The 20656-nt window shown below is 49.3% G+C and overlaps 1 protein-coding gene across 6 annotated transcripts in view; it reads right to left on the bottom strand.

Annotated features, from left to right (window-relative positions):
- The window catches only part of LOC100119623 (protein turtle), a 186552-nt gene that overhangs the window by 30470 nt on the left and 135426 nt on the right, over positions 1–20656 (bottom strand). For 2 of the 6 annotated variants that reach the window (XM_032597512.1, XM_032597515.1), the window contains 4 exons: positions 11734–11876; positions 10302–10472; positions 9891–10228; positions 2587–2723 (listed from right to left, as the gene is read on the bottom strand). In XM_032597512.1, coding sequence (XP_032453403.1) covers positions 2587–2723; positions 9891–10228; positions 10302–10453 — 627 coding nt within the window. In that variant the 5' untranslated portion in view covers positions 10454–10472; positions 11734–11876. Of the gene's footprint in view, positions 1–2586; positions 2724–9890; positions 10233–10301; positions 10473–11733; positions 11877–20656 lie in introns of all 6 variants that reach the window. The other 4 variants (XM_032597510.1, XM_032597511.1, XM_032597513.1 and 1 more) reach the window with 2 other exon arrangements.

Below are 20656 nucleotides of genomic sequence, written 5' to 3'. Positions count from 1 at the left end.
TCGCCGAGCTCGCGCGCTCTACTCGCTACTCGCTCGATAATTTATCGGGCCCGCAGAGCCAATCGGTTTGCAATGGATACACGAGATTTATTGTTAAACCTACGCGCGCTGACGCTCTCTCTGCGGTCATCTATTTTTCTCGAATCGTCCTCTGTACGCAGAGAAGCCCTCGCGCGCGCACACACAGTCGCGATAATGCTATGGATAATAGATTGCTTTTTAGTTCTCGGCACTCGCTGCATTATGCAGCTGCGGGGGACGGCTTTAAATTTCGGGCTCTTGATTATACACACCCGTGCGTCGCTGCGCATTGAGCTTCGGATCGGTAAAATTGAGCGATGCGTTAGTTACGCAAGGCTGCTCCGAGCTCGAAATGCGAGGGTTTTCGATACGAGCAATTATTTTCAGTATATTATTGCTTCACATTTATCATCATGCGATGTATATGTGTAGGTGGAATTATGGAAGGTAAGTGACGTGGTAGAGGGTTTTTGAGAAATGGGACATGTCTACAGTGCATGCAGAAACTGCTGTAAGAAAAAAAGCTCTAAAAAATACGGATCTCTACGTGACTATGTGAAAAATACACGGAGAAATGTAAAAACGTAGCAAAAACAGACCGACATTACTCGTACAAAGTTAGCATCAGGTGCAGAAAAACGCTCTATTCAATGCAGATAATCAGGCAGAACTAGCATGCATGACAGCGGAGTTTGAAGAGAGACAGAGACGCGATGTTATGGCTGAGTTATTTTGATAAAAGGATGATAGACAGACTACGGCGAATGATTCATTCATTGCGAGTATATACTGTGTTTTAGTATCGCACAGCGCGGAGAGAGAGAGAGAGAGAGAAAATGTTGTAAAGTTTAATCTCCGCGTCATAATGGATCTCGCCTTAGTGCAATAAACTCTGCGTGTCTGACTATCGGAGGGAATCTACTGAACGTATACGGATGAAAATTCGAATTTAATCAGACGGTTCAAAATGCTTGAATGAGAGATGAGTCGCTAATGAGCAAGAGTACATCGACACTATGATTGATGTAATTTGATAAATTATTTTGCTATATCGAGCTATATAAATGTTCAAACGTGCTCTGCCCTCCCAATTCCGAGAAAAACCGGTTGCGTTCCGAACAAAAAAACAACACTATTGTAGATACGTAAGTGTGATCGACGTTCTCTGTGAGTCGAAACAGTTATATTGTCGAAATCACGAATGTCACGCTTCGAGCGGCATTTGTATAATAATATAGTGTGTAATATTATAGTATATAGATATGCAGAAAAAATCGAATCAATATCAACGAACAAAAACAAAAATACATATCTGTATAAGAGACAAACGTCAAAAGCAGCCTTGACAAAACAAAAAAAATAAAGAAAAAAAAGATAGACAGACAATCATCTCGACAAAAGACGTATACATCGACAAAAAATTCTTCGATGCTTGACACAACGTTACGTTACGTGTTCGAGGACTAACCCCTACCTGCTGCTCGCTGATACCAGACAGACTTCGCCGTTTTATTCTCGAGCTTACACCACAACAAAGACCCTTTAAACTTTCAAAGGTAACTCGACACAAGTATTGATTCATCTCTCGTGTTTTTCAATTAAAGCCGTACTTTTATTTTGACACAGGCGAGGATTCCGGTATATCGTTTACATTTGCCATTGCTCAGATTGGGTTGTTCACAGAAGCTAAGAGAATTTTTTTCATTGAAGTACACGTGGAACGAATTTAATTGCACAACCCAACGTGTGTTTGATAAGAACATCTCCGGAAACCCCATATGACCGATGATTTGAACAGAAACAAAATTTATATGGCAACCCAGGTAGATTATTTTCTTCGAAGGGGCTGTATATCTTCATTACTTTCTTCAGTTCCTTCGTTCGCTTATTACTAATGGAGATATAGTTTTAAAGCATTATAATAATTACTGTACAGTATCTAAAAAGCCACCAATAAAGTACCAATAAACCAATCGACTATATGTATACAATGAAGAGCGATAACGTACCAACTTTTTATAGAGAGTATTTTACATTATGGTATATATACTGTGCGCAGTAGCTTAAATCTATGTAAGAGTAACTAGCGTGAGATCCAAAAAGTTGGTAATCATAGCTTTCCCAGAATATCGTGATAAACAGAGAAAAAGCTCCGACTCCCGAAAGTAGATACGGTATCTGTGAAGTTGTCGCAGAGGTTTCCGGAGAGATAGACCCACTATACGTATACGTAATAGGCAGAGATCGCCGTGATAAACAAAGAGGTATATATGTATAAAAAGTACAAGTTATAAGCTTTGTAGAAATGGCAAGTGCGGACGAGGTCATCCTTACCAAGAATCCTACGTCGATCGATTGGTTCTCCCCGTTAGCCAGCTTGGGCTTTAGGGTGTGGTGGCGTAGCGCGAGCTTGTTACGCAGCTGTTCGGGCAGCAGTAGCGCGGCGGGCGAGTTGGCTGGCACCAGGAGCGCGGCCTTGGCCAGGGTCGCCCTCGACTTTAACTCACGGACAGAGAGCAGAGAAGGGCTCGCAACGCTTTGCTGGTTCGTAGCCCGATATCGTACCGTGTCGCCTACCTTCTTCTCCCACTGGAGCACGTACGGCACCGGGTGCTGGTCCGGGAACTCCACGTGGCAGTTGAACACCACGCTCTCGCCCAGGATCGCCGTTATGTGCACCGCGTCCTGATGATTGCACAGCCCTGCAAAACGAGAAAGCCTCGATTAATAATTTATTTGCTTAGTACACGTATATGGTGACAGGCGACCCAAATCCGCAGCGAGATCAAACCGCTCGGCTCCGTCAAAGCGGCGGCGTATCGGAGATATTAAAGGTAATCAATGCTCCTAGTTGGCAACGGCCCATTACAAGCTCAGCCGTGTCACCGCCGGCCTCTTAATGCCGCGCCGCAGTATTGCATTATTAGTTCTCTCTCTCTCTCTCTCTCTCTCTCTCTCTCTCTCTCTCTCTCTCTCTCTCTCTCTCTCTCTCCCTCCCTCCTCGCGTCTGGGGATCCGCTGCCGCCGCCGCCGAGTGATATCTCGCTGCGGCTGGATTGATGGCTGCCGCGAAATTCCGAGAAAATCTCGACTGATGGCGAAGCCCGGGACGACGATTAGGTGCTTCGCGTTGGGTATCGAGATGCAAAACGAGCTGTAATTCAAAGAAACCCACCGGGTTGCCTTTCATCACAGTTACGCGCGTAATGACACTATATGCCCGTAACCCTATATGTCAGAGCGGGGAATCCCGTCATTACGTGTAACCCAATAGTATATAGCAAGCGTAACCGTCTATACGTTTCCAAAGCGAACGACGCGATGGACATTCAATCGAAGAGAGTGAACTAACGCAACAATTGCGTTATCACAATCAGGATATACATTATAAAATTCTCGCGGGGAATGTTGCAACCAGCTGCTCGATTACCCCCGATCCGTCAAGCCCGCGCAAAAAAATCCATAGCTCACAATAGATTTTGCATTAGCCCCACGACTCCCCCATATCTCTCGCTCGAAGCAGCGGCGCTCGTACATCTCCCTCGCTCGCTCCCGGGCTCGATACAAAGAAAAATGATGCGCGCGCGCGCTCGCGTAACAAATTCGGCGCTTCTTGCCTGCGCGCCGGTAATAAGTAAATGATGGCGGCGCGGAGCAGAGGAGGAGAAGGAAGAAGAAGAAGAAGAAGCCTGATGTATTTACGATCGAGAGACTGCTGAGCCGAGGCAGAGAATACTGCACTTTACTTTGGCACCGTTCCTGCCCTTGCTCGTATACACAGCGCAGCGGGGGGGGGGGGGAGACAGGGAGCATGACGATGCCAATATGGCAGCGATTACGAGGCGAAGGAAGCTTTCGAGAATAATACGTCTCGAGGAGAATTTGAAAAAAATTTCGAGATTTCATTTGCTCCGCGATTCTGGCGATTCAGCTAAACGGCGTAATCGTTTTCCGGATATGCTTCCTCTCTCCCGAGAGCGACTCCTAACTTATACACCGTCTTGGCTGCGGCGAAGCGCATTAACCCGTAAGCCCCGGCTGTGCTTCTTCCGCGACCGATAACACGCTGTAAAGTTAATCGCGTATACCGATCGGCGGCGCCTCGTAAAAGCCTCCGCGCGCTAAGAGAGCAAGTATTTTCTCCCGGCTGTGTCTTTACGATACGCTTGGCGGAATATGCTCGAGTGGATGATTCTTAGGGAAGAGACGCAGCGGGTTTGTTTTGAAACGCGAAGGCAGCGCTCGCGTATAATATCGCCGGGGCCGGCAGTGCAGCTGACACCCATATAGCCAAGAGCGCGCAGGTCGTATACCCCGGGATCTCGGTGTAAATCCGGCTTGCCGTCGTAATCGATGCTTCCCCGCCGGTCTCTCGGCCGACATTAATAATCCTTCGAAACCTACAGGGATATTAACGGAAGTAGCGGGGCGCGGCATTCCTTCATTCGGCCCGGCCAGTTCCCGGAACTACTGTACCGCTGCTGCTGCTGCTGCTGCTCTCCATATGGACCGGGCACAAACACAAACACGTCGGCTCAATCGCGCGTGCGTATGCAAACGGTCACACACTGCCCCCGTCCGTGAGTACACTCATAACGCACTGCGCGATATATGCACACACTCCCGCGCGTATTTGCAGGCGCACTCGAAGTCGAGCGCGTTTGCTACTTCCGAGGACTTGTTCGAAGCACAAGAGGAGGGGTTAGGAGTATCAGCTAGCATTAGCGCATTAGGGAATAATTATGCGCGACAGTGGTGTATACTCGTGGGGTATCCTACTGAGCCGATCGAATCAAATCCGCGACTGGGGCGTATGCTTGTACGAGTCGAAATTAATAGGATACAGAGCGCGCGCTTAGATCGTCGAATAATCATGCGCCGATTGCAGCCGGGGAGGATATCCGATGACCTGCGGCTAATTCTCCTCGAATGACCATTGACGCGACCGCCCGACGAGGTGTGTACACACGCTGATAACTGTCTCGATTTTCTCTAACTTTGTTAAAAACTGCCCGCGCGCACGTATCACTGCAGCGGGTAAGCTAATTATGGCCGGCGTCCGCAGTGAAATCTCGGCAAGCAAATATAGTGCGCGACCGGCCATCGATCCGTTCGTTCACCTTCAGTCCAGCAATAAATGTCGTTCTAATTAACCGGCTCGTTATATTTATACCTGTGTGCAGCTCAAAGAAAAGTAGCGTGTATATCTTTGGGGAGAGAGAAAAGCGGCGAGCACTTATGAAATTAGCACTCAGGCCGCGGGTAATTGCCGGACGCGCGTCGCGCTGGTCTATTAGCATTGTGTGGCGCAATATCGATGTTACCTTTTGTCGTCGGGGGGGGGGGGGGCGTTGACGGGGCGCGATGGACGGCTATTGGCCGCGATGATTGAAGTGCTACCGACGCGCCGGCAAGGAAGTGCCGCTCCATTGTGTGCTTTCGTTCTATGTATACCTATACCTGCAGCGCACTGTAGCCGGTCTCTCCCAGAGGGAAATCATCGTTATCGAAAATGCAGCGTCATTTCATTATTCAGAGGGCTAAAAAAGAAGCTCCATATCTCCCGGGGGAGTCGCAATCTCGGGAATTGATTCGTCGGCGCGAATCAAAAATTCTCGCTCGGGGATTACTTCTCTCCCCCCCCTCTCTCTCTCTCTCTCTCTCTGGCTTTTGAAACACACGACTGATAATACCGAGAGTCCATCGATGGAAGCTACTCCGTTTATCGATCCGGCGCATAAGTGCGCGAGCGGAGGATGCAGCGGAGTTGAAGAGTAATTGATTTTCGGCGGATGTAAAGGATGCTGCCGATCGGACGGGATAGATTAACGCTCGCCGCTGCTCGACTTGGTCCCCGCGCTTACTGTGCAGAGAGGAAGTCTATGATCTGTGTTTGATGTACCGCTCGATGTATTGAATTTCGGAGCTGCGCTCTATACTCTGCGAGAGTCGTTGTAACAACGCTGTTCGCGGTGAAGTTGCGCGGCTGTTGTTATTTCGATGTGTACGCGAGCGATCGATCGGTGCGGAATGTGTTTTAAAATAATTATTCCTCCTTTTTTGCAGTCGAACGCTCGTTACGCCAATAAAAGCGCTTGGCGTGTATTTATACTCGTTAATTACGATATTTAATCAGGGAGCGAGGAATTTCGTTATTCGCCCGAAGCGCGGGGGGATTTATCGAAAAATATAAAGCCCGCATCATCGGTGCTCGGAATTCAATTAGAGGAGAAAAAAATACAATAACTGCATTTTTTCCAATCGCGTCAACGAGCCCCGAGATCGTATACAATACACACGGAGAGATCTTGAACGCGGCTGCAAAAAAAGCGCGCAGACACACGAAACGCGCCGCGGAGTGGTAGTCTCTTTAATTAAAAGTTTCTGCGACTTTCGTATACGAACATACAGCGGCTAGTTCTTTTTCCGCGCTCGATGTGAATAAAGGCGCCTATAAAGCTCCTGCGCGAGTTAATTAAAGATAAAAAGGGGGTAGGATAGACGTGCGCTCGCAGCGCGCGATATTTATTCAAGAGCATGATGTATACACGTTTCTCTCTCGCTGCGGCACTTGAAAAACTCGCAGGCGAGAAATAAACAATTCACAAAGACGGCGAAGAGCTGCTGCAGCTGGGGAAAACAATGGCTGCTGCTGCTGCTGCACTGATCGAGGCAGCTTCGAGTGAGAGCGAAACAAAAAAAGCATCGACGGTATATAGCAGCAGCGACGCGTCCCGCGGTATATGGCAACTGCACTCGACGACGTGAAAAAAGAGAGCTGCTGCTGGAGAGAAAATTGCAGAGGGCGAGCGCTATAGCTGGAAATTAGTTTTCAGGAAACGAGATGCGCCTTTGTCAACGAGTTTGCGTTGATGGATCGGAATCATTCGGGACTTATTGCTCTCGATCATTTTGCGTTTCTCTTTGATGCGCACTTGGAGATATAAGTGTCTCTTATTTTCGAACCGATGGCTTTTGTATCCGCCTCGCGGTAATTAATTCGCTTACTTTGCTCACCCGATCGTTTGCTCGGCTGGAAAGAGGATTCAATGTAAACCATTTACCGACGACGCTCTAGATGCTATAAAGCGATTAAGCTCGTTTGCCGGTTGATTCGTTCCTCCTCCTCGCAGCGCGTCTATACGCGTACTTCCACAGCGGAACAATCGCTCGCTATACGTATGCGAACGTCTTTCATTAATTCTCCGCGGATGATTATTCACTCGGCGAAGAGTAGTCGGGCGCGGAGAGCAAACAAAGAAAGTTGCCGCGAAAAATCCCGTAGCCGCAGCTCATCAGCATAGCTGCGGCTGGCAGTGCCTGGATATCGAGTCAGCGAAAAGCGGCCAAGTATACGACTCTTCCGGAAAAATTTGCATCAACTCTGACCTCCTCTCTCCGCGCTAGCGAGCAAGGCAAAAGTCGAGCAGCGCGACTTGAAAAGGGCCAGAAGAATAGCTCGGCGCACGCTGGAAATAATTGGAAAATAAATAAATTACGGGCATTAGCCTGGCCGGAAAGTTTCGCAATCGCGCACAATGCCGCGTCGCCGTTATTTCGCGCGTACATACAGCTCTATCTCTCTCTCTCTCTCTTAGGACTTAGAAAGAACTTTCTATATTAAACAACTTTCGCCGCTAATTTCGCGCTCCGGCCCTTCCCCCCACCCCTCTCTCCCTCATCTTATTCTCGCAGTCACCGCGTTGTGTTCTAGTTTTCTTTTTTCTTCTCCTTCTCCCGGCTATTTTATTCTCTTCGCCTTGGCGCTGTCTAACTTCTGCGTCTTTCGCAACGACGACGGCGACCCTTATCTCTTTCATAAAAATCTCTCTCTCTCTCCGGGAGCAGCCCGCTTCCGAAAGAATCCCCGCCGAGGTTCTATACACGCCCGTTTTAATTAAGGAAATTATCGCCTTTATAAATACCACGCTAAATTACCACTCGCTGTTTATCCAGCCCCGATGGAGTGCTGCCAGAATTTAATTACACGGACGCGCGACGACGCGACGACGGCGATGCGTAATTAATTCTGTCAATTTGTAAGGGCGTCTTTCAGTTCGAGCTGGAACTCAAAAAGCGAAAACCAATGTCGCCCCTGTCCTTTCGCTCGATGATTTGCGAAAGCAGCTGCTTTATTGTCCGTCGGCTGTATACGAGAATCAAAGCACGCAGGCGTCTCTGCGGTAGCGGAAAACGAAGAGAGATAGAGAGAGAGAGAGAGAGAGAGAGAGAGAGAGAGAGAGAGAGAGAACACGAGCACAGAGGGTCGTGTGCTTTGAGTTGGATAGAGGGTGAAAATGAGAGATATCTCTCCGGCAGCAGGTGAGGGAAAAGGGTACGTGTGGCTGCAGACGAGGTTGTTCGAAATTCATTAGAAGCCACATAATTAGATGCCTTTTTTCGATCGACTCTATTCATATGCAGCAAAACGCGCCACTCGATCACAGCCGAATTGAATATTTATGCGGCCAAGGGAGAGAGAGAGAGAGAGATAGAGGGAATTCGAGTCAGCAAATATTTCGGGCCGGCTGGCTGAGGCAGCTTTAAAGCTCATAATTTATGCCACGAGGTTAAGTGGGCTAAAATTATTAGCGCCATAACCAGGCGTATCTTATTGTTTGCGCACTTGAGTTTGACTCGGCTCCGTAAATTCCTTCGCCTCGTCGAGTTTGCGGAATTGGCGCACATTGACGGGAAAAAAACAACAAACGAGGACAGAAATAAACGAGTCGCAGGAAGCTGCCGGAAAAGCCAAGAGTCGCGAGAAACTAAGCGACGCGTTTTAATCGCATCAGCGCAGCGAAACACAGTAGTAGCGTATTAGAGAGCGTACAGGAGTAACGCGTTGGCGCCGCCAAGGAAACCGCCGCGCTTTAATGAAATTAAATACGCTAACGCGACTAACGAGTCGTCGCCAGCCCGAGTTTCCTTTTATCGCCTCGCGCTATCGGTGTGCAAGTGTGTTTACGAAAAGTTTCGCCATTCGGATATACGCGCGCGTGAATCGCGTTATTTTCAAGAACAAACGAAACGATGGCTTGAATACGTAATCACAAAAGCGCGCGGCATGCAATTCATACACAAATAGAATCCTCCCTCCTCTGCGCCTCGCTCGTTTCGCAATAAAAGCGGATACTGTCTGCAAGCAGCCGAAAAGTTCACAGCGCGACTGCAAATATTTTCTGCGATTGTCGCCTCTTTCTCTCTCTCTCTCTTTCGCCTAAAAAATTCGTGTCGCATTGCTGCCGCTGTGGTCCGCGAAAGAAAAAAAGCCCGGGCGCTGTTTTCCGCAGCGGTGAAAATCGATACACACACAGAGTGGAGCCGACAAAGTCGAGCTTTATCGAAACGCTTTAATCTCTTTTTTATATATATATATTCTCCCGAGCAAATATCGGCTCCGCAGCCGGGAATCTCGCGAGAGCGCGTGTGTAGTCTGGCGCGCCCGAAAGGCATCCGATAGGAATGTGATAGATGCGTCGCTAATGAGATTCCAATTACCGGTTTACCCGGAATAATTTATTATATAGAGCGGAGGAGGAATTTTTTCGACCCCGAGAGAGCTTTGGGCGGTACGCAAGGGGCTGCTGGGTAGAATTTAATTCGACTGGTATATTGCCTGACGCGGTTTTTCCGTTTGTTCGCTTTGGACGAGAGGAAGCGAGCATATTGCGTAGGAACAAAAAAACCGGTCGATTTTTTCAATTTCTGCTCGCAAATAACAGCGAGAGAGCGGAACCGCGTCTCCCGAAATAATCCAGGCTGCGGAGGCTGCGAGGAGAAAAAGCCGCTCGTAAACCTGATTACAGGGCGGCAGTAGAGCGAACCGGAATGTGAAGGAAGATTTAAAAAAAATAATTTCAGCTCACCTGGCGTGACGAGTAGCACGACGCCGAGGAGGAGCGTCCTCGCGGCCATGTCCAGGGCACTCCGGAGGTGCCAGCTACCGGAGGAGCGCAGCCTTGGCCGCCTCCATTCGACGAGCCTCTCGTCGTCGTCTCTGTCGAGCCTCAGGCCCTGGAACCGCTGCTCCTCCCTGCCGCCGTAGCCGATCGCTGCTTCAAACATGTCGTCCGCGTCGTCGTCCGGGACCTCCCGCAGCCAGCAGCCGGAGGAGCATGTTGGCTGGCCGGACGCGAGGCACGATAATGTAGTCGCTTCTGTCGCTGGCTCGTACTGCGTGAGCCTGCTGCTGCTGCTGCTGCTGCTGCGGAAACGAGCTACATTCGAATCATCGTTGAAGCATCGAGTATATACGAATTCAACGATTCTATACGCACCTATCGTCATCGAAGGCTCGCTCGAGGTTCTGGCAGTCGTCTGGGCCATCCTCTCGGCCTAGCGAGTGCCGCAAAGTCCTGCGACTCCTCGAGCGCGCGTGCCTCTGCTGCCGGAGGTCGTCCGTGGCTTGTAGCCCTCCTCCGCCCTCCATACCCCCGCTCCCATAGTACCTGCAATTAAAAGTTTTCGTATTATTGAAATTACTTCCTGTTCTTTAATCCCGGAGGAAACTTGCCGCTGAGGGACTCCGCTTGTGTATATGTCAAAAACGAGCGAGCAGCCGCCACTGCAGGGGACATAATGCTGCAGTTCAAAGTTTTTCCCCTAATTGCGCGGGCTTTTCAAACTCGAGATGATTCGTTTTCACGCGCGGTAATGGAGAACGAAACAGGCAGCGGCGCGAGTGGAATAATCCACGGCGAGTCGATTTCGATTCGAAAGAGCTGCCGCTGTGCATTGAAAAAAAGTCCGCGTAATTCGCCCTATCGTAAAAAGGGGGCGTCGCGTATCGGCAGCTTTTACCGCGGAACAACGCCCCCCCCCCTCTCTCTCTCTCTCTCTCGCACACCGCAGTCACGTATAGATCGGCGATGTCGAATTCGGATTTAAGAAACGAATCACTCGCTGTAAGTGACGAGCGAATCGAAGTCTACGGCTTTAATCGGCGATTCGTATCACGAGTCTATTACACCTCCCTTGGTCTGTATACGGCAGCGATCGCTGGCGCTGATAGCAATTCCGATTTAAGCGCGCCAGAGAGATCGAATTACCACCGCGCGCTACTCCCCCGTCCCACTCTGTATTTTTATGCAACATGCGCGGCGGCTTCAGCTTTAAATGAAAATGGAAATCGAGTCGTCGGCCTCCAGCGTTGCCGCTACGAAAATAAAGGAATTTTCTAACTTTATTAGCTCGTCGAATAATTATATACTCGCTTTTATAATTTCTCGATGTCGCCGCGCGCGCGCGTTGAGCTTGTATAAAACTGAGATTTCAGCGCGAGCGAGGAATTTTTCGCGGATAGGATATTTCATCAATTATTATATCTGCGCGAGCACTCGCGCAAAAGTTCGCTCTTTCATATCAGGTAGAATCGGGCGCGCGAGCTTCGGCAACGTCTCTCTTTTAACAAGTCTCTAATATCCCATACCTCACGGGCCGTTTCGTTCTTGTTGTCTCATAATTGATAAAAAGTAAAAAAGGGGAGAAAAGAAGCTCGCGAAGCGCCGGAAGAAAAGGAAGGAGAACAATGATAAAGCGCTCTTTCCCAGCGTGACAAGATAAAAGATGTGAGTGGAAACAGAAAAAAGGTGCGCAGTAGGGGTAGATAACCGTGTGTGTGTACACACCCACGCGTGTGCGCAAGAGGGGCATAAAAAGAGTTAGAGGGAGTATAGGGACGAGGAGGAGAAATTGAAAGAGAAGACTTACCTCTGCCGCTGCGCCACCACTATCTCTGGCTGCTGCTGGCTTGTCGGCCTGCGGCGACGATTTTCGCGCGCGTCGCCACTTCAGTCGTCCCCGAGGAGAGAGCTGACGCGCAGCTAGCCTGCTGCTGCAGTCGGGAGCATCACCTACAACAGCCAAGCGGATATTACGTTTTTAACGATCTGCTGCTCTCGCACGCTCTCGCTTCCCACCATCGACAGCGCTCCCTACCCCTTCGAGCTTCTTTCACAACTCGACAGAGTTGCGACGCGTTATATTTTTTCGCGCGAATCGATTCGATCGCTCGTTACGCATTCGGGCGGCTTTTATTAATGTTGACCGAGTCCGGCCGCGCTGTTTGCCCGCATATCGACCAAAGTCACCGAAACCCATTGTAGCGGACACGCTCACTGTTTACACAGCATTATATGTTTAATCAATCTGGACGAACAATTAAATAGCGCAGCTCGGTATTCTGCGCCGCTGCTGTGATACGAGAGCAGCCAGTAGTGCGACGCGAGACACGGGGGATTTTATGAAATCACTAAAACTTGGAAGGCTCTCGAGTTTCCAGTGGCTTTTATTCGACGCGCTTGGCCTCCGCAAGTTTTTTAATCAAATATTTTTATAGGCTCTTCCGACTTAATAAAGATTTTCGGATTCGCCGCAACGCCACCTCTCGCGCTTTTATATTTAAGTGTATTAAAAAAGTAAGAGAGAGAGAGAGAGAGAGAGAGAGAGAGAGAGAGGGGGGCGACGCAGTGTGCTGAGCTTTATTGCCATCGTTTTACGAGAGCGGGGCTATATTCGCTGCTTTGTTTTTTACGCCGCCGTGTGGTCCTGCGCTTAATCGGATGATTAAAAAAATTTGCATGCGCATCAAGCTCCCGCGCGTGGGTGTGGAGAGAAACGCAGTCGATAATCGGCTAAATCCTCCCTGATGGATTCGGGCCGCATTTTCTCGCGTCCACTCGCATCCATCAGCGGCATCACACACAGCGCGCCGACCAAGACAAACGTGGCTCGCAGCCGAGCCGACCACACGTACATCCATCGCAAGCTCGGAACTCGGGAATTAGCGTCTTGACTAAGAGGCGAGAACGGCTCGACTCAATCGCTGCCGCCGCCGGTCGACTCTGTTTGCGCAATGTCATCAAGCGTGTCTTGGGCCGATGCTGCAACCAAGAGCGAGAGAGAGAGAGAGAGAGAGAGAGAGAGAGACGCGTCGTCCCTCCGGAGGAGGGAGAGCGCAGAGCCAACAGAAAGCCGTGGGCGATCCGCCACCCCCTCGACTGTTTGAACAATGGCACACGCGGTTGCGCTGCTGCCGCTGCTGCAATTGCATCGTCTTCCTGCTCTGCAGCAGCGCTCAATCCTACGCTTGGGATCACGCTATTTACTCGCCGTCCCGACGAGCTTTTTTGCCCCCGAGAGTCCCCGTGTGTGCGTGTGTGCTATAGCGACGTGTTTACCACTGTTTGACAAGGACGCAACTCGGACGATCCTCGCCCGAACTTATTCACGGGAATACATCTCTTTCGACGGAATGGGTGGTGGTAGTTTAGATTATACATGCACACGTCGATTCGCTAATGTCGATTTTGAATTTCAAAACGTTACGACCGAACGATAATAATCGCTCATATACGCCCGTCACAATTAACGTTGGTCGCGAGTGCCTTTGATACATTCCACGATCAAGCAATTATATTAACTAGTAATAATTTCAATTAACTACAACGCGTACATATTCTCTATGAATACTTCGCCCAACCGAGGCTTCGATATAAGCCTCGAATTTTCCGTACTCCTCTCAGCGTGATTAAAACTGGATGCACCCGGCGATCCAGCCAGATTATTTATAAAATTTAATCAAGGGGCTGCGCGAAGCTCTCCCCGCGATTAATCAGCGGCACTCTGCCTTTTTCTCCCATACACCCCCCGCACATTTAATTCCACCTGTCTTTGTCACAGGCACTGTGTATACGTATATACACTGGGCGCACATCATCCGTCATAACCCGAAATACGGTCCCGTGTTCGTCGGTTATTAGCCCGTAGGGATATCGCCCGTCAATTGTCCCTCGTACGGCTACACACGAGCTGATGCGCGAAATGTTTTCCATCGGCTACTCGTTACGGCGCTTGTTGTTGTTTCTGCAGCTGGGGAACGATTTTTCGGGGCCGAGTTTTGGATTATTTAGCGCGACGATGTTTTGCATTTTATCAACGATGTTTACTTTTATTACGCGCTGGGAATACTGCAGCCGGCTCGTGTTTTTTTCCGCGTGTTTTTTCCCCGGTTATTTATTGGCGACGTGGATGCTCGGCTTTCACTGTATCGGTAATACTCGCAGCGCGAGAGGTTTTTCCATGAACGAGATGAGTGGTATATTTTCCAAACCCGTTATACCCGTCCGAAAATTCGTACTATTCCATATTGCATCGGAGGGATCGCGCGTACGCAATGCAAACGTAAGCAGCGACGTTTCAATTTTCCGCGCTTTCATCCCCGATTCGCAGCAACGATCCATTATCAACCCGTATTATCCGAAACTTTGTCCATTATTTTACACGAGTGGCCACACACCGCGCGCTCAACCTCAGCTCTCTCTCTATCTCTCTCTCTCTACCGAATTAACGAGCGCGCGCGACACACACGCCGCGAGCGTATAACTTTGTCCCCCTAAAATTATTATTTCTGACACCTCCGTCAAACGAATCGACCCGCCGCGTATAATTGAATGGCAATTATGGCGCGCGACCGCGGACAACCGCTTGGCGGAATTTCGATATTCGCTAATTTTCAAAAATCCCGCCTCTATACTCGTGTACTCGTGCACGACCCGGAGTGGGTAGAAATTACGGCGAGGCTAATTGGCTTTCGTGTCGCTGCGGCTCGAAACTCCCAGACATCGCTCGTTATTAATCGAGCCGGGTGTGTATATGAAATTCGACGCGTCGACTTTCGCGTTATTTGTATCGGTCGAGTCGTCGACACTCTGTCCCTCTCACACTTTTCTCCCCTCTCTCTCTCTCTCTCTCGCATCAGAAAATAACCCGGCGAATAAATAGCTATTCAACTGCGCGAGCTTGAAAGGGGAAGAATCTCGGGGGAGATGTCGAGGAAAATGCGGGAATTGCAAGATAGCGAGCGAGCGAGCGAGCGAGAGAGAGAGAGAGAGAGAGAGAGAGAGAGAGAGAGAGAGAGAGAGAGAGAGAGAGAGCGCGCTTGACGCGTAGGTGTCGCGCATTCAACGAGGGATCCTCGCTGCTGCGAAATCGAGCTGCAATGATATATTATTCTTCTGTAGCTGCTCTCTACGTATACATATACACATCGCGGCTGAATTTGCCTCTCGAGTATATTCCTCGCGACGGGAATTTAATTATGTGCGTCGGGGAGGCGAAAAACGTAAACGAGCATATTCGGCGTGATATAATTACGTGTTCGTTATTTTGAAGGGTGTAGCCTCTCTCCTTGTCGGCCAGAGTTTTCGTCGTTGGGCGCATTCGAGTCTGTTCGACTGTGCATTTTAAGAGTCGCGACGTTTAGTGACGTCGGCCCGCGCGTCCTTGACGTCTGCTCTCTCCCTCTCTGATGACGTCAGAGCGCGAAATCTCGTCATAAACTAGTTCACGTATTAGCCGTGGACGAGTTTTATACTTGTATAATTTTATTAGCAGTAACGTTTATGGAATTGATACAGTCTTTTCTCCGGTGTACGTATACGCGTGTGTGTGTATAGATACGGGTACGCCGCTTTATTGATTTTCCGGGGAAGAAGCAGGTGGGCTGCTTCGTCGTATGTGCTTTTATTAACGTAACAAAATAAATGTGGAAAAATAGCGAATACGTGCAGTGGAGTTCGAATTCATCAATTTTCACGTAAACCGAGCTCGTGCGTAAAAACTATCGGGCTGTTGATGAATTCCGAGAGCGCAATAATAGCCGCGTTATCAAAACGCCAATTTTCTTTTATGACGAAGCAGCAATAATCGTACCGAACAATGATATTTCTGAAAATGTCGTTTCTGAGTATTCCGGTTTCGAGAATGGCAATTCCAGAAAAATAACTGCAGCGGCCGGACGAAGACACGCTCGTTAATGAAAGAATCCACAAAAGAGCCGTATACGCTTCGCGAGCAGCAGTCGCTTGATCAGACAGGCAGACAGACAGTGAGAAGAGGGCAGCAGCAGCAGGAGAAGCGCGTCGATATCTCGCTCGAGCCTAGCCGATCAGACGTGTAACGTCCAGAGGTCAACGTGTCGGTTCCGCTGCTGCTTTCCCAAGGGAGAGGTAGGGCTGAGTTTATTACTTGTACGGCTCGGCTAAATTACCGAAAGTTCGCAGCCAATTTCGACCCGCCGCGTTTCCTGCCTGCCTGCCTGCCTTCCGCTCTCCCTCTGATGAGCGAGCGCAGCTTCTCGTTTCCTTTTTAGCCCCCTATCGCCTCTCTCTACAGCGTAGCCTCCCTCTAACTCGCGGAAAAAGCCGGATGCGAGTATATCAGAGGGAAGAATGCGCTTTTGATGGCCGAGTCTTTGGACAGTCGAGTGTATGTAAAAGGGAAGGTAATTTCACAGTTTGATAAATTTCCAAACAAGTGAAACTTAATTCCGCGCGCAGTAGTAGAGAGAAGAGAGGAGCAGTTACAGCAGTGGCTTGAAGCAAGGGCTAATAAAGACAAAAGAGTAAACGCAATAAAAGTCGAAGAAGAAAATGAAAGGGAGAAACAAAACGACGACGAGCAGTAGCAGCGGTGCGATGAAAATTTATGCGAAAGCCGAAAGAAGGCATGAATGAGAAGCCAGCGCCGCAAAAAAAAAGAGGAAGAGAAACCGGCGGCGCGAGAATCACTATGCAAAGTCGGAATATTTTTTCTCATGTCGCCACAGAGAGAGAGAGAGAGAGAGAGAAAGAAAGAGAGGAAGAGGAAGAGAGAGAGAGAGAGAGAGAGAGAGAAAGAGAGAAAGAGAAAGAGCCATTGGTATGCAACACGTTGGTCGAGCGGATCGTGCTCGCACAAAAGAGAGCTTTGAATCGCGCGGGCTTCGCCACGGAAGTCCTTGCTTTCCGTGCGGAGACGCGATTTGCGAATGGACGCCAGTCTCGCGTGTGAGCAAGACGAAGCGTCTGGATTCAGGTGGACAGCTCTATACCGCCACTCGTATTGGATTTTCTTTCGTTACTCTCTCCACGCTGCGCTTTTTCATTCGCGAAATCTATAGCTGAATGAATTCCGGAGCAAACGCCCTATCACACGATAAATAAAACCTCGACAAAGGAGGAGCCGTTTGCACAACGCCGTCGGGCGGAAAAATAACCCGTCACGAAGTAAAAGAGCTTAAGCAGTCAAGCTCGAGCGCGAGCTTTTTCTTGATCAAAGGTTGAAGCTCGAGGTCACGGCTCCGATGACTGTCACCGGATTAGAATTCCTGAGGCTCGCGATGACTGCGGAAAGTCGAAAAGCTGCGGGGAAAGTCATTTTTCCAGGAGGAAGTCTCTTTCAGTTAGCTCGTCGGCGCTGTGTGTATATTTTTCATTGCTGAAGGCGCCTCTTTGAATCCTTGAGAATGCGGGTTTTCCAGGGATCTTTGCCTCCGGCGCTCTCTCCTTGGAGGTATACTTAGAGACGTCTTCCTTTGAGGCTCTTCGGAGAGAAACGAAATTGATGCGCGAGTGAATATGTATCTGGGGAGAGAGCAAAGGGAGCTGAAAAAAGCGAGTTTACTCGCTCTGCTGATTCACTGATGCCGTGTTTTCAAGCGGCTTGGTCTCTTTGTTCTCGGTTTGAACGAGCCGTAGTCAATTTTTGAATTTGGCTACATTGTCGCCGATTGGGAGTTGGTTTCGATTGATAATGCTTGCTATAGAGGACGCCATTAAAAGTGTCTCGAGAGATCTCACGTTTTGTCGAGCTTTTTAATAATGTTCGATCGGGTATAAGAGCGAGCGACGCCTCTTTAAGATTCGCCCGAGCAGCCGATAAAGAATTCCCCGGGTTAATCAGAGTCCAGTGACATCCGAAAAGCTCTTCCTCCCGTAACGACATCGTTATCCCTGCCAATCAACAGCGAACAAGCCAGCAGTGTCTCACATTTCATTTCTCGTTTTATCGGTAAATCCGCAACCAAAAACCACCGATTCTTTCCCACTCGAGGCATCTTCTCCCCGCGCACAGCTCTCGAAAACAACAACAACAACAACTACTACTCCCCTCAGCCTTAACAGGCGACCACAGGCTCGAAATTTCCCGTCGCGGAGTGCATTGTTTCGCCGTAGTGTGTCCACTCGCTTTGAATGTAGATCGGAGTAGTCTCGCGCGGCTCAAAAGCCCGAGAAAATCCGGGTCTCCTCGTGGAGGTGGGGAATCGATCGATATCGGGCTTTTGATTAAGCTCTGTGGGAAAAGGACTTGCTGGAGCTTCCTCCTCCTTCTCTGTACACCCGCTAAGTCGCGGCGCCTTGGCGGAGCTTTATTCCGTTTGTGGTTTACTGCACCGGCTCTTTCCGCTCTGCTTGCGGCTCCTGCACTACGGACACATGCATACATGCCTACATCGGAGCGGCAGTGCGGATGCGCGTGGGCGAAACGAACGTAGACTCGGACGCGCAGGGGTGCATTATGTACTCGAAAAGGATTTTCTACGTACTCCGCTGCAACCGACAGAACACTGGCGATCCTTTGTGTCGTCGGCTGTGTACTTTACATTTATACGTACAGCGACGCTTTGCATATTTTTCCCCTCGTGTTTTATCGCCTTGATACACAGGCATGCATACGCGCGAATATCGCGGAGTTTGGAACTAATTACGAACTGTATTATGAGAAGTTTCCTCTTCATATCGGCGAACGCCTCGTCAACGCAATAATGTTTATGTATAAAGCAGCGCTCGGCGTGCGTTGCTCTCTCTCTCTCTCTCTCTCTCTCTCTCTCTACCTCTCGGCAAAGAAAAGTGGTCGATAAACTTGAGAAGCGTATGCGGTGCGCACGGGGGAAAGAGCGGCTCAAGTTTCGCGCCAAGTGCCACTTGCTTTCCGTCGGTATATGCTTATAGCGGTGATGCGCCGCGAAAATGCACCTGCGCTCGAGAGAAAGAGCGAGAGAGAGAGAGAGAGAGAGACGCTTCTTTATGCTACTCGCGAAACGGGAAACTGGCTGCGGGAAAAAGAGCTGCGGATGTATTGCGCGCGCTGGCGGCGGGAAACTTTCCCGCTTTAAGGCGAATCGAGTGACGACGAATATTTTGAGAAACTGGCAGCGGAGGATTGTGTATTTTTTCTCTCTCAAAGGGAGAGAGAGCTTTACATCAGCGTAAGTTTATTTCGCGTGTCTTTTCTTCTCTTTCAAAGAGACTGCAGGAATCTGAACACTGTACACCGCTGTAGAGCGAATATTTGGGATGCTCGTCGAAGTTCGGCCGTTGTCGAAATTGTTCGCAGCGAGTTGGTTATACAGACACACACACATACACACACGCGCGCGCGCGCGGAAGCCGCGAAGGTCGTGGCTGAAAAGACGAAGCTGCAGAATCGCGATTGTCCGCCGCGGCCTTCTGCCTCCGTGTATACACGTGCATACTTGGCTCATTGTGTGGCACGGGGGAGGATCGTTAAACGATTTAATTGAGCCGCACTGCCGTAGTACCTTTAGTTTTCTCCTCTCGCTCTGTTTACTACTACGACTACGGCATTGTATACCGCTCGCGCAAAGTTAGGAACGGAATGCGCGAGATAACATCGATGATCTATGAATCGAGTTTTGCTCGCTGCGGCCCGATGTACAATTTCAGATTTCATTGTGTGTCCGGCCAGTCGTAGTTGGCTCCTCTGTAAGCCGCTGCGATAAGACTCCTCTCTCCCCTTTTCTGCTCTTTTCGGTATCTGCGCGAGAGGGTTTTTATTTGATTTGTAGCGATGAAACGCTAGCCTTTTTTCGGACGGTAAATCTGAAAAACGTTTTCGAAAAATTCCCAACTGATCAGCAAGCGCCTATTCGTCGATACTTTGAATATTAGCAGAGTTATTTTCGCGGAAATTCCGAATCCTTTATTCCCGGAACAAGCGTAATTGAATCATATTAAAAGCTTTTACATAACGCACCAGAAACGAACATACCGGGAGCTTTTAATTAGTTTGAAACAGCCCCCTTTCCGAATTAAAATAAATGCGAGTCGTTATTCATCCCGAGCTATGTGTGTGTGTGTGTGTGTGCCGACAGAGTAAAGAAAGCTCAATCCTCGACGCAAAGTAATTAATCGAAGGCGCACAAGCGTCTCCTCGACTCGATAATTTTCTTGATTAATAACCAGGCGGCGCGTCGTCGATGAAAAAGTTTGCCTTTTCGAAATTCTCCGAATTCGCCGGAAATAACTTTCCGACCCGTCGCCCCGGGGACTATATTCCCCTGTAATTCCATTCCAGGAATAACATATTCGCGCTTCGAAAAAGAAGCGGCTGGTAATTAGAAATTTACAAAAAGAACTTTTTGATTTCCCTCGCGAGAGAACTAGCGCTATATGCTCTTTAACAAAAGTTGGGCGACGAGAGCGTAATTCAAGCGCGGTGTCGCTCGATCGCAAATTAGACCGGAATTTCAAAACACACGAGCGCAGCTATATCAGTGAGCTTGTGTTCGAGTTGAGTGAGCTTTTCACATACACACACACAGAGAGCATGCATCAAAACCTTCCGAAATTCCCAGAGCAGCGGCTCAGGCAAACTTGGAAATTCGAAATTTCTAGCCTCGGAGTTTGGAAAATTTTCGCCGATGCTAAACGTACTAATCGATGTATTTAAAGAGTTCAAGGCGCTGCGGGGCTTCGAGACCTGCTCTGCAGCTCTCCCTGCGGATGCCGCATAGCGGAGATGGCTGTATATGGAAAAAGAAGCTCGCGCGCGCTTTGCATGTCCCGGCCGT

The sequence above is a fragment of the Nasonia vitripennis genome, chromosome 2 (genome assembly GCF_009193385.2).
Source record: "Nasonia vitripennis strain AsymCx chromosome 2, Nvit_psr_1.1, whole genome shotgun sequence".
In the NCBI taxonomy this organism is placed as follows: Eukaryota; Metazoa; Arthropoda; class Insecta; order Hymenoptera; family Pteromalidae; genus Nasonia; species Nasonia vitripennis.
The sequence above is the reverse complement of the archived record's forward strand: the minus strand, read 5'-3'. Positions and strand labels throughout refer to the sequence as shown.